The sequence below is a fragment of the Erithacus rubecula genome, assembly GCF_903797595.1.
Source record: "Erithacus rubecula genome assembly, chromosome: 12".
NCBI classification, from domain to species: Eukaryota; Metazoa; Chordata; class Aves; order Passeriformes; family Muscicapidae; genus Erithacus; species Erithacus rubecula.
In genome coordinates, this window is record NC_136664.1 from 13,571,278 (window position 1) to 13,588,493 (window position 17,216).

General features: G+C 43.7%; 1 protein-coding gene across 1 annotated transcript; it reads left to right on the plus strand.

Moving 5' to 3' along the window:
* The first annotated feature begins 4,805 nt into the window (after positions 1-4,805).
* SHCBP1 (SHC binding and spindle associated 1) lies at positions 4,806-16,684 on the plus strand. Its single transcript, XM_079316486.1, has 13 exons — positions 4,806-4,932; positions 5,404-5,592; positions 6,159-6,274; positions 6,911-7,119; positions 7,888-7,980; positions 8,712-8,945; positions 9,046-9,211; positions 10,439-10,559; positions 13,512-13,643; positions 14,486-14,604; positions 15,369-15,455; positions 15,862-16,003; positions 16,229-16,684. The coding sequence occupies exons 1-13, from the start codon at positions 4,839-4,841 to the stop codon at positions 16,546-16,548; spliced, it is 2,022 nt and encodes a 673-aa protein (XP_079172612.1). The 5' UTR covers positions 4,806-4,838; the 3' UTR covers positions 16,549-16,684.
* Positions 16,685-17,216: the final 532 nt, after the last annotated feature.

The following is a 17,216-nucleotide window of genomic DNA, read 5'->3' on the forward strand; positions in this document are numbered from 1 at the left end:
TACTGAGCAGAAAACCTGTATTTTGTCTGAAACACTTTTTTCCTGAAAGGCCTTCAACAGTTTTTTTTAATTCCCAAGTATCTTAAGGATTCTATTAGAAAAAGAATTGGCTTTATCATTTAGACACGTATGAGTTATATGTTGTGTTATTATTGGAGTATGAAGTAAAATCATTATGATTATGCACAAATTGCTGAGCAGATTGCAGAAAAGTGAGTCAACACCAGAAAAGCAAATCCCCAAGTCCAGTGCAGTCTGCATTCTTTCTTCTGGCTTTTCCTGCCCAGGCTGAAGTGTCTGTGTGTTCACTGCTCTGACTGGCACTGGAGGGAGCACACTGAGACAGCTCCAACCTCCCAAACTGCCATCTGCTCAGACAATCACAGACCCACTGACAAGTGTTTGTCAGAAATCACTTCAGGCTAATTCATCTCTTTTCTGACACACTTTAGTAGCTAATTTTTAAGACCTAAATCCGTCATTACTACACATTAGCTGTCAAGATAACAACACAGCTGTCCTCTGGAAAAAAGAATCTAAAGTGCTTGAACTATCACAAAATTGTAGGAGAATTGCTTTTAAATGGCCATGTTCAAAATTTTAACTGAGATGAAAGGAAGTGTAGATCAAAACAACATATCCCATCTCAACAGCTGCATTCTGTTGCATCATTAAGAAATTTAATTTTGTTTTGTTTACAGTGAATGAAGAGGTGCAATGATCATGCAAAATCACTACTGCAAGTGATTTTCATTCTCTTCAATCATGCCTTCTTCCTGACATAATTGTGCCTAACAATTTGTTGCATTCTGCATCTGGTGTTGTCATGATTTCATCCTTATATTTAATCACTGCATCTTGGCTATTCTTTCAAAGATGTGGTCAGCAGCTCTAGAAGGGCAGGAAGTTGAGGAGTCAGTAATGGCAATGATGCCAGTGAAAATTTTGACAGTAATAAGGCAAAAAAACAGCATTCACTCTGTTATACAGTGCTAAATGTCTGATATGTGAATCTCACAGCATTAGTCATAAAGCTGAAGCCTATTTACAGTTCCTGGTGTTGCCCAAAATATTTATTCCCAGCAGTTCTTAATTTCAGTTTTAACATGTTGGAAAAATCTGCCTGCCTATTGTTTATCTCCAAACAAAGAAAACATTTTGTTGAGGGCTGTGCTCCTATTGTACTCTGCAGTCAGTTGAGGAATGCCTTGCATGAGCCTTGTTTTACGCCTCTAGTGCTTCTGACAACTTTGAGGCATCTCAGAAAGAGCTTCCTGGCTCTTTTAAGGCCTTTCCCCAGAGAGATGAGTATCTGAAGAAGGGGCCTTCCCAGTCCCAAGGAGACATGATCAGTATCTGTTCTGCTGCAGGTGAGGCTTAGTCAAGCACTCTGCATGAACTTGAATTCCCATTATTATATTGAGTTCTACTGTAAATCAATGTCTAGATTGAAACTTCCCTCAGGTGAGAGCATGGCTGAGATGCAGATATGTTTCAATATATGTAAAATAATGAAAAGGAAGGGAAAAAAAGGAGGGAAAAAAACCAATCCCCACCTATATTAGCTCAGTTGTCAGCAGCACCCAGTCCTACTGAAGCATTCTCACAGAACCACAGGATGGGTAAGGTTGAAAGGGACCACTGGAGGTCATTAATCCAATCTCCCTGCTCAAAGCAGTGTCTCCTAGAATGTTTCTTTGTCTGCTCTTCAGTGGTCTTGAAAACAGAACTGCAGTATCCTCTTCAATTTGCAAAAGGGCTCAGTGACCAAAAGAGAGGCTGGGGCCAGGGCAAAAGTGTAAGACTAAAAAAGCCCCAACTCAAAAGCAAATTTTGGCAAGCAAGTCTCAAAAAACAAGTGTCAAAAAAGCCCCTACTCACCAAGTCTCAAAACCAATAGCACAGCCCTGAGCCAAAAGCCCCCAGAGTCAAAAGGCAAAGGAGAGAGCAGCCCCCAAAACCCCCCAGGCCCAGGATGCAGTTATCTTTATGCCCCTGCCCCCTCCCAAAGCCTGCCTGCTGACAGGAGCCCATTGCCCACTGCAGCCCATGGGCAGGGACCATCTGCTGATTGCAGAGTGTCTCTGGGTGGGCTACAGGCTCCTGGGGCTCCCCTCCCCTGCTCAGCCTGTCCCATGGCAGACACGAGCTGCCTGCCAGGCACAGTGTCCTCACTCAAGGCTTTGCTCCATCCCCTGCACGTGGCACACTGCACCCTCCCCATCTGCCTCTGACACCAGGATTGAGGCACAGCAAAACTCAACTGGCTCCTCACAACAAGGTTCACTTTGCAAGGTCAGTCTGCTGAAACTTGTGTTTCTGAAAATTAACTGGTTGGCAGTACCAGGCATGTTTGTGCTTAAGAAAAATACAATGCCCAGTAGGCAAAGCAGTAAGAATTTTGGAAGCAGTAAAGTGAATTGCAAGAGGAGAATGGTCTATTAACATGAAAATGCAAATAAGCAGTGCCATTATTGTTTTTTTTTAATATAAAATGGCTGTTAGAACAATACTAAAGCCTGCCATTCTCTTCCTGAAGAAGCCAATATTGAGAAGATTCTGAAAAGAATTGAGAACAGGTTTGAAAAATTCAATTGCTTTCCTTGTAAGAATCAATGCAGTTATGTTTGCAGTGGTTTAAGTTTATACTGCTACAAAAGAAAATCTAAAGACTGAGAGATAGTTGTCAAAGAACACCAGTTATCTCTCTATGGTTAGTTATTTAACCCAATCTGTAATAATCCAACTAATTAATCGCAATCTGCAGTTATGGGACACCATCCATCCCCTGCCATAAAAGGGGTTTGCAAATGCATTACTGAAACATATGCAGTAAAAATATAATCTGCATTTTACAGTGCAGAAATGGAGGTTTAGAAAGATGACAATGATTGCCATGGCAACAAAGAAAATGTGTGCCAAAACAAGAAAGGTACACAGGAATGTTTTACTGTCCCATGTAGTGGTCTCTTTCTAAATTATTTTCTTTTGTGCATGTCCATGTAAAATGCTGCCAGTCCTCTGGCCTTCACATAGGTCAGTCTTACACAAAAAAAAAAAAAAAAAAAAAGAGCTTGGGAAAAAGTGAAAAAAAAAGTGGGTGAAGTAAATGGAAAGCGTGTGGTGCAAAAGGAGACTGACTTGCCAAATGAGGTTCAGGAAAGCAATAATTCATGCTCGATAATAGATTGGATAGATAAACATTGTAGGGAAAAAAATAATTGTTTGAGTTCAAGAAAATAACTGATGGTCTGCACTATTCATGCACATGCAAGCTGAAAAGTGGAAGGTTTCCAATAATAAGAGGGCTGTTTCTATTTCTAATATGAGGTGAAGGAAAACAACTGCAGAGGAGTTTTTATACCAAATGGAGCTTAATATGTCCATGACACTTGCAGCAGCAGTCACTGGCTTTGGAAATCAACTGCCAGGGCTGAGTTTCTTTGAAGTAAACCAGCTCTTTTACAAGGATTGGGGATAATTAACCAAACAGTGTGTAAGTCTTATATAATGGAACACAATCTGCCCCAAACTATTTTGTAAACAAAACAAATAGGGATCAATGGATTGTCCTGTTCTCAATGTTGTCCCAGTATTTCACCTTGGTGAGAAAACTGATCTTCCCACTGTAGGCCCTGAGGAGTCCCTGAATTCATTGTACCTTTTTAGAGGAAGAATAAATTCAAAACATATGGGAACCTCCACAGCCATAAATTTATGGTTATATAGTTACTCATCCAGCAACACCCCTAAGTGTTTCTCCCCAGGAATAATCCTAGTCCATTCACTGCCCAGCCTGTACCTGTGCAGAACCTTGCACTTGGCTTTGTTCACATGCATGAGGTTGGCCAAGAGACCCCTTTCAATGTGTGAAAATCCCACTGGATGGCATCCCTTCCCTCCACTTCAGTACTTAAAACGTGCCAATTTAAAGACACTTTTGTTTACAAACACGCTCTCCTCTGAAAGCCTGACCTTGGCAGTGCACTTTTGAGAGGGATTCAGATGCTCAACTCTAATTTTCTGTGATAGATGACAACTATATGTGCATAGTTAAATACCCATGCCCAGGTTAAATCCCGACAGCATTCCACAGAAACCTCTTGGGGACTAAGCACCTCTGGGAGTTCTGGTGGGCAAGGTGTGTTCTCAGCAGCGCTGTGGAGCTGCGGCTCGGTCCCGGTTCGGGTGCGCTCTGTGCAGGGCGGAGCCGCGATCCACGACAGCCCCCTGGCGGCCGCTGCGGCTCTAATCGCCATGGGCCCTCACCCCGACTGGCGGGGGACACACCCGCGTTTTACACTTTGATCAGGTGCTTTCTGTGTACGAGCCGGGCAGGCCTGGGACACAACGGAGCTGCTCCAGAGAATTCCATTCTTAGTTGTGGGCTGGTTAGTTTACTTGTTGTTGATTTTTTTTTTTCCCCTGATTGTTGGGTGCTTTTGTATTTTTTGCGGCTTGGCCGCTGCATCTCCCCGGGCGCTGTGCATCCGCTCTCGGCAGGGACGGCAGCATCCCCGGCCGGCAGGCTGTGTGCGAACACCCGTCCCAGCCGGTCGGGCCGGCCCGAGCCGGGCTGTGCTGTGCTGTGCTGTGCTGAGCTGAGCTGTGCTGAGCCGAGCCGAGCCGAGCCGAGCCGAGCCGAGCCGAGCCGGGCCGGGCGGGAGGTTCGGGCGGGAGGTTCGGGCCGCGCCCGCCCTGCTCCAGAGCCGAGCCCCCCGCGCGCCAACGGCCACCGCTGCCCACAGCCAATCAGAGCGGCGCGCTGGGCGGCACCAGCCAATGAGCGCGCTGCGCCGGCGGCCGTTGCCCGGGCGGTTTGAAGCCGAGCGGGCGCAATGGCGGAGCCGCGGCTGCCGGGACCGCAGGGGGACGGGCGGGACTCGCCGGCCGCAGGCTCCGGGCCGCGGGACCGCGCCGGGCAGCCCGAGGGTACGGGCTGCGTGTGCCTGCGGGCGGGGAGGGCGCGGGGAGCCGGGAGGGCAGCGCCGAGGGTGCAGCTGGACGGTGCGGACATGAGGGGCGGCCGGGTCAGGCCCTGCTGTCCGGGGTGCTCAGCAGGGGAATTGGGCTGGACGCTCCTCACAGCCGGCCGGCCCCGCAACCGCTCCGGCTGGAAACCCGGGTAGGGATGGCTCGGGAGATCAACACTTAAATGTGATGGATTTTTTTTTCCCCCTTTAAATCGTGAAGTTCTGTGTGTTTCTCAGTGCCTACCACGGGCGCTGAAATTGACGTCCCGGTACGTCTGTGGGTTTGGAACGCTTCATCAAGGGTAATTTAAGATGTGCTGTAGAAGGCGGGCTCATGATAGAGCTTGGGCTGAACTAGAGTTGTTTGGGAATGGAGGGGTGAGTGAGTGGTTGAAGTGACAGTTTGTGGGGTTTGCTTTAACCCGGCCAGATCTGCAGCGGGAGGATGCCGAGAGTGACTGGAGTGCTGACTCCTGGAGTGACTACGGCAGTCGTGACAAACCGGGGACTACTTTGGGAAGGACTGTGCCGGACGGAAATGTGCTTTTCCCAGATATTTTTCACACCGATCATCTTTTGTTTTATGAGCGATTCAGCGCTTACCAGGATTACATCTTGGGTAAGCAATTTTTTCATAGGAAAATAAGGAAGTGTTAGTTTTCTTGTAGTGACTTTAAACAATTCAGTTTAAGTGGAGTCACTTGAGTATAGTAAGTTGTGAGATGCTTTTAATAATGGGGGTTGGAAAAGATACAGTGTCCTGCCATTACTTATGCTGTAACCTCAGCTGCTTTAGCTGGTGGACCTGGAGGCAGTAATTTTGATATAAGTAAATAAAATGTGAATGATGGAAAGACAGAACTGTTTGAAAGTAGTGGATTCTCTGCCTTGTTTTAGCTGGCCTTCCTAAATTTTTTTTTTTTGTGTATTGTAAATCTGTTTAAGATAAGGCACAGTTTATGTGTTTAATACCATTGGCACTGAAAACTTCAGTGTCTGGAAGGTTGCTCTTGGATGCCTTTGAGAGGGGCACAAACCAGCATGGTTATCATGAGCATAACAGAATGAAGTCCAACTTTGGACGTATAGAGGAACATTTCAATTATGTTGACTTTCATTTTCCAGTGATCTGGAGGACTTTTCTTCCATTCCTTGCATAAATGTAGTGTCTTGATTTCTTTTTAGCTGACTGCAAAGCTTCTGAGGTGAAGCAGTTCATAGCTGAGTACCTGGAGAAAGTCCTTGAGCCCTGTGGCTGGCAGGCGGTCTGGCGCACTGATGTGTTTCAGGTCCTTGTTGGGGTGAGTGGATTGCTGCTGCTCAGCCTTTTGTCTCCACTTAACATAATTTGCCTCTCTAACAGACTTTTATAAGTGCTCAATGTCCAGGTTTGTGTTGTAAACCTTGGATGTTCAAACTTGCAGTTCTATCAGATGGGATTGAGGAGTGATAAACTTTGTGGCCTCTCAGGTCTTTTCTGCCCAGTTCTGGCTAGTGACAAGATGGATTTCACTGGCCCAGACCATCTCTTTGGATTGTTTGTATCCTGTGGGCACTTGGAAAAATGAGCCTCAAAGGAGTTCCAGGGGCCTGTGAGGTATTGATATGTTTGAGTCTGAGGATATTGCTTTTGCCGTTTTTTAAAAACAGCAACACACAAAAAAAAAGAAATTGTGGGGAAAAGAAATTTACTGGCCTTGTTATGAGCATTGTGAGGGATTTGAATGAAGTTTTGAATGTGGAAAAGGCTGTCTAGCTGGGATTGTGAGAAGCTGAACTCTAGGTTATCACTTCAGCTGAGGAGATGGCCTTGGCTGTATGTGGCATTTGTGCTGGTTTGTGTGGGGTCAGCTGGGACCCAGCGTGGCCCTGACGGAGGCACATCACGGTCCCCTCCCTCAGCTGGATCTGCAGTTCTGAGCTGTTTGTTCCCACAGGTGGTTGGTGTGAATTTCCCAGCCCTGAAGGCAGTTGTGCAGCTCAGTGAGCCATTCCTGTGTGAGTCCCAGGACAGCAGCTTTACCCAGGAGTGCATGCAGGAGTTGCTGGAGCTGAAGGAACATGAGATCCTGCTGCAGGAGTTGTGGGTTGTGTATGATGAGTCAGGAGAGTTTGACCAGACAGCACTAGCCATAGAGCATCTCAGGTAGGACAATTGCACCCTGCTGGTACCCAGTAGGTCCTGTCCTGGATTCTTGGGCTGTGCTGGCAGCTCCACGAGCCAAACTTTCCAAAGTAAATCTGATGACTGGTGCTCTGAGGAGAGTGCTTTCCCTCTCTTTTTCACCCCAGAGTTCCTTGGACTGTATTGCTTGTGGACTAGTACACTGTTCTTTCTCTTCAATAACATTTTGGTGTGGTTTTTTTTTTTTTTTTTGGTCCCATTCTTCTTTCTGCATTTTACCTCTTCACCTATATTCACTCTTTATTCTTTGGGTGTCTCATCACATGTTCTATTTTTGTTTTCATCTTTATCATCTGTCTTTTTTCCACCTCTTTTCTTTCAGGCACTACATGCTGTTTGAAACCTCTCTACAAATAGGCTGTAGGACTGGACAAAAAATCTAAAATAGGAGGAATGGCCTACATTGTTAGAAAGAAAGCTTAGCTGAAGGGTGATTGGCTGAAACCAAACAACCAGAAAGCCTCAGAATCTGAAGAGTGTCACTGTTTTCAAATCCAGGTTTCAGCTTTCACTCTTTTGAGGAAGTAGGGCATGGGTTATAATGAATTTTGAGCTTAGGCACACAAAATAAAACTTTTTATGCAGGTAAGCAACAGGCAGGAAAGATGACTTTGTGTGTACTGAGCACTGTAGGGGACCGTAACATGAATTTAGAGAGTGGTTCTGTTTAAGGTGAGTTCTCAAATTGGTAACACTGTATTTCCAGTGCTGTTGACTTTGTTTCCAAAGGTTCTTCTACCGGAGCATCTGGAGGACCTGGGATGAGGAGGAGGAGGATGAGTTTGATTACTTTGTGCGATGTGTTGAGCCCCGACTGAGACTGTGAGTGCAACACCTTTGCTGTTCTTAGAGCAGAACCACTGGAATGTGTGATGTGGGAATAGTGACTCACAATAAGTTGTAAAAAGTCCCTGTTGGCTTGTAAACCAAAGCAAGTTTGTTCTAACAGCATTCACTGTCTGCTGGTTAAAATCTGTAAAATATGTAAAGTGAACAGAACTGAGGCTGCCACTTGATATCTGAGCTATGGTGTTTCATCAGATGGTGCCCCAAAAGCAGCAACAGTTACCTTCACACTGGTACAAGTTGTAATCCTAATAAAAAGTGGCAAGGGATGCTCCATTCTTTACCTCTGGGCATGAAATAAAAACTACAACAGAGCTGAATGTAAACAAAAACTTGTAAATTGGTCATTCTCCAGGAGGCATGAGTGTAAATCTTTCAGTTTTTCTGATAAAGGCTTAGATATTACCTTATTATTACCTTAATTGCTACTCTTTCATGGCTGTGCTTATGCCTTTATTTTAAAGTGAGTTTCTGATTTCTAGACAGTCTTTCAAGGTGGATGGGCAGCTGTTTAGAAAGAATATTTGTGTCTGTTTAGATTTTTCTGTTTTTGCTGCTTTCAAATAAAATGGAGCAGTGTTGATGTAGACTGCAGAGAACCTTGACTCAAGTACTGATGCAGAACTCCTGAGGTTCTCCCCAGTCTCATGCTTGGTCTTTGAGGATTGTGAGTGTGCCATGTGCTGACCCCTTGCTCTGAATTGCAGGCACTATGACATCCTGGAACAGCGGGTGCCTTCTGGACTGGTGCTTGATTACCAGAACTTGCTGTCTCAGTGTGAAGAGCTTTATAAGAAGTTTCTAAATGTGAGAAACAGCATATCAAACAATGATTTGGACTCAGAAGCAGAAAATGTTTCTATGGTGGAAGGACTAAAATTGTATGACAAAGTGGAGCACTTAAAACAAAAGCTCAAACTAATTGAGAATCCTCTGCTGAGGTAACTGGTGGGTTTGTGCAGGCAGGAGGCTCCTAAGGGGAGTCCCATAACTCAGAGGTTACTGAAGGAAGAGCTGTTGGCTCTGTTGCTCTTGTTGCAGGTACGTGTTTGGTTATCAAAAATACGGCAGCCTCCAGGCTAAAGGACTGAGACCAACGGGTGCCAAGGTCATTCATGTTGTGCCCTGGACCATGACAGCAAACCTGCTCCACCTGTTGACAAGGGACAAACTTTGCCCAGAACCTTGTGAAGACTTAGAAATACAGGTGCAGTAGCAGGAATTGTCTGTCTGCTAATAGTTTTTCCTCTGAAGAAGCAATGTAGAAGAATAAGTTCATTTACCTTGTGCAAGATACTACAGTGGTGGGATCGTTCTGTCAGTTAAAAAAAAAATCACTATAATTTAAACAATAAGTGGTAAAATTGGATGATTCAAAAAATTTCTTTTCATATATTTGTGCCTGTTGAGTAGTCTATACAAGCAGCTTCCTGTGTGTTGGAAATGAGATGAACCTGTAATAATTTTACAATGAAATATTGTAAGGCATGACACTTGAATTCAGTTTTGAAGTGTCCATGTCTCTTGACACTGCTGATAATGATCTAATGTTTGAAGGAAGAAGTGTAGTTTTCTTGCTTTGGTACTGTGTAGGAAATATTTATTTTAGGAGCAGTCATGTTTAGTTTTAGTGAATTCAGCCAAGACTTGTTACTTCAGCAGTTAAGAAGAGGTTGAATTGCTTGGACCCAAATAAAAGGGCTTGCTGTAATTCTGATCATGTTCATGAATTAGATTGCCAAAATGGAGCCATGGGAAGGTCCTGGAGTAACTTTTAGGCTATAAATCTGGTTTTCTGACTTGACAACTGAAAAAATGCTGTTATCATGCTTTCCCTGGAATTTGCTGGGAAGCAATAAATATGTAGTTTTTCTGTACTATTTGTCATCCTTCAGTATGGAATCCCTCAGTAAGGTTTGTGAGGGATATCAGCCTGCCCCCTTTATCAAGGAAAAGGATCATGTGAACACTATTTACCACTGTGGTATCTGAACTCTGTTTGGGGGTGACTTGTACCAGAGCAAACACAAGAGTGTTTAGACCAGCTCTGATCTACTTGCTGAATTGTTTGGATTTTATTTTCCTTACCTTCTGTCATCTATTTCTTTGTGGCAAATCAAGTAGGCACAATTGAAGTGTGGCCTGGAACCAAAGTCATAGTGAAGTTTGCTTTGGGATGTATGTGCTCCTTGATCTGCTCCTGGGGGCAATGGGCATGACACAAACACCAAAGTCATGTGTTAACACTGGGTTTGTCTGCAGAGGGCTACAATTCTTGAATTCAAAGTAGAAATGTTGTATTATTAGTGCCATTGAAACTGTTTCTTTTAAGCACAAGCAGCAACGTTTAACTGAAAGCAATCTCTATAGGCATAAATGTGTCAATTTTCACAGCATTCTTTGGGAGCTGATTGCATTTTTTTGTCTCTTGCAGTTTCACCGTGATCCACTGACAGCTGTAAATGCCTGTTATGAAGGGGACAGAGTCATCATCTGTCCTGGCCATTATTTTGTGGATGGCATGTTCTCCATTGCTGATTCAGTAGAGCTAGAAGGTAGAAGGTTTGCTAATAGTCTTTGCTACTTAAACAAGTAAATGGAATGCCTTAAACTAGCTCTGTGTGAGGATTTACTCTTTGCAGAGTTTGCCAGGAGTGTTTGTTTTTTTCTTCAAAGTATTCCTGTTTCTGCTGCAGAGCTGTGCCTAATGCAGGGTGGAGTGAGCTGTTTTCATTAGCTGTAGTGCAGATAAACTGCAGGTTTTGATGATCAATAGCAAATTCATAATTTCCTCCTATTTGTCTGCATAAATGGTGTTTAATACATTTGTCTACATAAATGGTGAGGTAATAGAGAGGACTTGAGGTTGTAATAGTGGAAACAGAGAAGTAATTCTGAGAGTCTTCTGACTTAGGAATACTTGAGAAGTGTCCTTGTTCTCTGTATTTGAGTGTGCCTCAGGGGCAGCCTCTGAGCCCCACTGCTGGTCCAGCCCCAGGGAGTGCAGGGGGAAGGAGCCAGGAGATGCTTGTTAGCATTTATTGATGGCACTGGGAGCATGCTGCTGATGGGGGAGCAGGGGCTGCCAGCCTGGCTCTGCAGTGTGTGAAACACGTGGGTGGAGGAGGGAACTTTTGTCCAACACATTTTTTTCCACACAAACAGACACAATAGATGTAATTTTAGGATTTTTCTTGCAAAATATTTATGTTTTAAATACTTCTGCTTTGCCTGGGATATGTTGCTGTCTCTCTCTCATCATTCTTGATTTCTCAGTGTAGCCCTTTGCTTTAGGCAGGCATACACTTGCACTGTTATAGTCTGTCACTGGGGCTCCTGCAGCTGTTCAGATACTTATTTAGTTGCATTTTTATCTTGTCAAACTTTCTTAATGAGAAGGTTGAAAGTTTAATTTCCTGCTGTTCTGGACTTTATTTTTCTCACCCTTCTTGTTTTATGAGTAATTTTCTTTCTTGCCCATCTCCAGTGTGTGTTTGATTTATCTAGACACACAGTGTGATAACCAATGCACCTGCAGGACAAGGGACCTCCATAAAGTGCTTTATTTATCTCAAGAATGACATTGTTTTAAAATTATGTATGGTGCTGTTTATTGCTTTCCTAGCTTTGAGGAAACTGAAATACAAATGATGCAGTATCACACATTAAAGGATGAGCTGCTCTATTTTAAGCAGCAAGGCATATAAATATGTATTTTTAGTACAAACCATGCTCTGAATAACAAGTACTTGTCAGGTATTTAATCTTCTTATAAGGACTCCTGTTAGATAGGGTATTATAGCAGTAGGAGCAGCCAGGAGTGTTTGAAGTAGGAGCATCAAGACAAACTTTGCTGGCACTAATCTGAGCAGCTGGCTGCTTTGGTGGCTTTTTTGGGATGGAAGGGTGACTCATGAAAGATATGTCACTTGCTTAGTAGAGCTTCTATTTTTTCCCAGACACTGTGCAGTCAGTACTAAGGTTGAAAGTATGAAGATTAATAAATCAGGGATAAATAAAAACCTACAGGAACTAAATAAGGTTAAAGCAGTAGCAGTTGCAGGAAGTAATGATAAAGATAACTTCCATGCCTGACAAAAAGGTGTTGCAAAGGCACCTAAGAACTTCCCTTCTGCTTGTGCCATGGTTGTTCCAGCTGGCTGGGAGCCTGCAGCATCAGCCCTTCTCAGTCTGTGCTCAGTGGCAGTGGATGACAGTGGCCTTTGGCTGCTCTGGAGCCCCTCAGGCAGGGGCACAGCCCTGCTGGGGGTGAGCACCACTGGGCAGCTGGTGAATGAATCTCCATTTTAGAGCTGCTGCTTCAGAGGGGGAGTATAAAGCAAGCTAGAGACAGACTTAGAAAACTGCAGGCACTGCAGGACAAATAATTCCAAAAACTCCTGCTTTGGATAATAACATTTTTCTGTAGTGGTGAGAAGTTACACTTTTGCTGTCCTGTGATGCTCTCTTTTTACATGCTGGAACTGCCCCCTGCGACCTCCTCTTCAGGGGTGACCATAAATCAGTAGCATGTGGAAAAGATTTCTAGGTAATATCATGTGTTGAAGTATCAATCACTTAACTTTGCATTAAATTGCCTGTCTTAAAAAACTTTCTGCCAACTCTTGATCAAAGATTTTTATTTTCATTTTGTTTTTAACCTTTCTGCTTGCATGTGGCAGTATTTATTTATTTATGTACTTGGTTAAAAGCTGGGCATCCTCTTGGGCACTTCTTATCTGTGTGTGCTCTCAGAAAATGATAGGACTCCGTGCTGCTTTAATGGATGTTGCATTATTGCTTTCCTTATCATGATTCTTGTCAGTGACAAGCAATAAAAGCTTTACATGGTTGTAAATTTTCCTTAAGTGCTTAAATGCGACAACTGTGGATGGCTTGGTAAATCAATGTTGGCATGTTCTTGGTGAAAGCTGCTTTTTTAACTGAATTAATCTGGAAAGCCTGAGCAACACAGGAACACTGAATTTCCCCCCAAATTCTGTGTAAAATAGGGAACTGAATGAAAGCATGCTAACAATATCAAGCCCTTTGCACATTTTTTTCCTCGTGTTGTGGTGTGTCTGCTTTTCCCCTCTGTGTTCTTTAGAACCTCTGCCTGCTGTAGTGAACTTCTGTCCTTTGAGAGCAGAGAGGAGATAGCTGTGTCCTCAATTCCTGCATACCCCCTGCTCTGTTGGTAACTTTAGGGAGTGAGAACTGGCCTTGGGAAATGTGAGCTCAGTTACCATTTTTTTCAACTTTTTCAGATAACTTTGCATTTTGTTGTGTGCCGTTCAAATAAGGCAACTTTTGAGTTTAGTTTGGAGTGCTTGTAGCTTGGCACAGAGGGGATGTAAGGTGTAGCCTAGCCACTTGTTGAAAATCCTATTCAAGGTATTAGACATCAAGGTTTAAACTTCTGTCATAGATTTAAATGTCTGTTATGTACTGAGCACCTCATTGTCACCAGACACACTCTGAGCTTGCATCTTTCACCCCTGCTCTAGGCTATGGCCTGCCAGACGATGTCGTGATAGAAAAGCAAGGGAAAGGAGACAACTTCTTTGACTGTACAGGAGCCAATATAAAGATCTCCAATTTGAAGTTAGTGCAGCATGATGCTGTGGAGGGGATTTTAAGTAAGTGTAAAAGCATCTTGACCTTTTTGTGACTCTTTCATAATTAGTGTTGGAATTAAAGCTGGGACCCACTGTTGCAGTTTAACAAAATATCATCGAGAGAAGCCCTACAGGTATACATATCAAGTCTTCCCCCTCCTTTTTTAAACTTGTTTATAATGTGGACATCAAAATGACTTCTCTTTGTACTTTGAAGCTATTGTGTCTCTTATGCTTTATTCTTCTGCTGAGATAAGATCATTAAGTTGATCATTGTTCTGCTGTTAAGGCAGTCTGACTCTGAGTGCAGCACAGTGTGTGTCAGGCTGCCTGGAAAAGGAAATGATTCTTCTTTCCACAGAAGAGCTGCCATGGCAATATTCAGCTGTAGCTGACCCCAGCCAGTGCTTCCCTGAGGAACAGCAGGTGCTGTAGGACTTTGTTTCCAGCACCTTCAAACTGACACTCAACTAAGTCTAAATTGTATCCAGGGAGGTTATTGGCTGTGGTCTTGTATTTGCAGAAGATGCTAACTAATATTTTTTCCTCAATAGACATTTGGGTTTTAAGCATGTTTAAATGTTTATTAAGACGTGTATGCATGTTATTTAATATCTTTTGAATCCAGAAGTCTATTAGGAATGTAATTAATAGAATTATTGCTTTGTATTAAAAAATAAGTCAAAAAACCTCTAAGATAAATCTCCAACCAGTGCTCTCTCATAGCAGTGTCCCTGCTTAGACCAGTGCATAAAATGAAAATATCACACTGCAAAGCTGCTGCAAGGATCTTGTCAGTCTGTAGGAGGGGTTTGTCTTTGCAGAAGTGGTTCATGCAGCAATAATTGTTTCTGTGTATGTAGATGTCCATCATGGGAAAACCACGCTGGAGAATTGTGTGTTACAGTGTGAAACCACTGGAATAACTGTGAGGACATCAGCTGAGCTACTGATGAAAAACTCAGATCTCTATGGGGCAAAGGTACACACTCATTCTTAACTTTGGCTTATTTCCTAATTTAAATTAAAGGCTTCTCTTTGGGAATGGTGCAGTCCGTCCCAGGGTGGCTTCTATTGCTCTGGAGAGAACCTTTACAAATTCATTTTGGACAACTGCATGTTACTGAATCAAGATTGGTCCCAGGGGTCTTGTAGCCTCTTATCAAATCTAGTGAAATGTCTCAGGCTGATTTTTGTGTGATGGTAGCAAAATGATGCAGTGACAGGGGATATCTCTGAAATAATCATTGCTGCATAGCTGATTCATGTCCTGCAGTACTTTTATAGCAATTTTCTGGTTTCTCTGCCCATAATGAGTTTTCCATTTGTTCTGCAAGTGAAATGCCCTTTTTTAGAAACCTTTGATTCTTATAGAGGGATGATAAACACAAAAATGGACTCTGATATGCATAGTTTAAAGAATAATGGGGCTTGTGGTATTGAGAGGGATGACTAAATCACAAACAAGTAAGGCAAGGCTGTTCAGCTATTCTTCAGCAGGCCTTGGTGCACCATGCTGTGGGGCCTCAGCCTTGAGCAATGCTGCTCCAGCTGGGTAACAGAGCTGTGAGGCTGGAGGGGTAACACTGCTTTGCATTGTGCAAACTGGTAGATGAACACAAAGATGTACCATGGGGTGGTCAAGTTCAATGGTAGATGTGCAGTTGTGAACTGCAACCAGCTGTATCTTGTAAGGTAAAAATGTGTCTAAACTATTTGTGAGCTGCTACCAGCTGTATCTTGTAGGGTGCAGGTGTGGAAATCTACCCAGGAAGTGCGTGCTCCCTGCTGCACAACGGGATCCACCACTGCAAGGAGGGAATACTGATCAAGGTCAGTCCCAGTCACAAGGTTTGCCAAATGCTAATCACTGCTACAGTTAGTGCCAATAGGTTTGGGCTGGCCCAAAACTCTGCTGTGCTATGCTGGAACTCTTATGTGTCACACGTGATGCTTGCCTTCATCTTTACTGGATGAACCAGTTCTGCAAAGACAAACCCATCCTACAGACAGCCTTGCAGCAGCTTTGCTGTGTGATATTTTAATTTTATCCACTCCAGCAGTCATTTGGTTTTATTTTTTATCTGCCAAAAAAGAGAAAATATCTTTTGCAATGTCTCCTGTGTAGGCATACAATCCTGCTCTAGCTAGTTCAGAGAACTGATTCTACCTAAAACTAGAAAAATTTTGTGTCTCTTTAGCTGGACATGACATGCTAGATTTCTCTTTTGTTCTGCAGAACTTCTTAGATGAAGATTATGAGGCTCCCAAGATAACCATGGTCCATAATATGATCCACAATAATGATGGATATGGTGTGGTCCTGGTTAGACCAGCAGTGCCCTCTGAAACAAAGGATGCTTCAGGACAAGGAGCTAAAGGTAATTTTATTTTCCCAGAAGAAACTCTTAAAACTACTAACTAAGTCTAGTATACCCAGGTTTTTGGATTGCATACTTCATAACTTGTATTTGAAATCTGTGGCTGTCATGAAGTAATTAACCAAAGAGTTGACAATGTGAAGATTGAAGAAAATTAATTCCAGGATTTTTTAATGATGTGGCTGCTTTACATGACTGCTGATGACATTCTGTTTCCTGCCTTAGGGAATACAGAACCTCCCCAGGCAGGTGATGAGACAGCCTGTGCAGAGGGCTCCAGGCAAGGACAACCTGGATGTGTAACTGATGAGTTGGAGCTTTGTAAGCGAGCTGAGACTTCTGAACAAACTCAAAACAACTCTGAAATTGCAAATGTACTTGGGGCTACTTCTGCAAAGAAGAGACAAATCCACAAGAAAAGACTGAGTGAACTGGGATTTACAGAAGCTGATGACAACCTAATGTCACAGGAGATGTTTGTCTCTGTTGAGGGCAATCAGTTCAAATGGAATGGGAAAGGAAGTTTTGGTATCTTTTTTTTCTGACTGTCCTGACTCCTGCTGGCATTGCAGTAGGATTTGTACAGTTATTGATCAGGTCACATGCCAAGAGTTGTGCAATGGTGTTATGCTTTTATTACCCGAGTGTAATCCCTATTAAAGGACTGTGGCTAGAAACTCACTTGGATCTTCTGTCCCATCTTCTCCATGCCTTTAATCTCCTGGGTCAGCTGCCTTTGTGATGTACACATAGCACTTCTTTCCCTTGCACTTTGTTTTAAGCCTGGCTGAGCTCTTGACAATGTCTTGTCTCTGTTTTTAAGATCAGCTTTATCACCAAAGGGCAGGATGGGTCAGGTTGGAAGGGAGCACAGCAGGACATCCAGCCCTACCTCCCTGCTCCAGCAGGGCCATCCCAGAGCTCCTGGCACAGAACTGTGTCCAGCATGTCCCCAGGGAGGGAGACACCACACCCTCTGTGGGCAGCCTGTCCAGTGCACATGAAAGTTCTTCCTCGTGTTTGGGTGGAACTTCTGGGCATCAGTTCCTGTCTGTTCCTCCTGTCCCACTGCTGAGCCCACGGAGCAGAGCCTGGTCCCTTTGGACACTGACACACAGGGATGAGGGCCCTTCTCAGTCATCTCTTCTCGAGGCTGAGCAGGCCTAGCTCCCTCAGCCTGTCATGAACAAAATGTGCCCTTCTGTTCAAATGC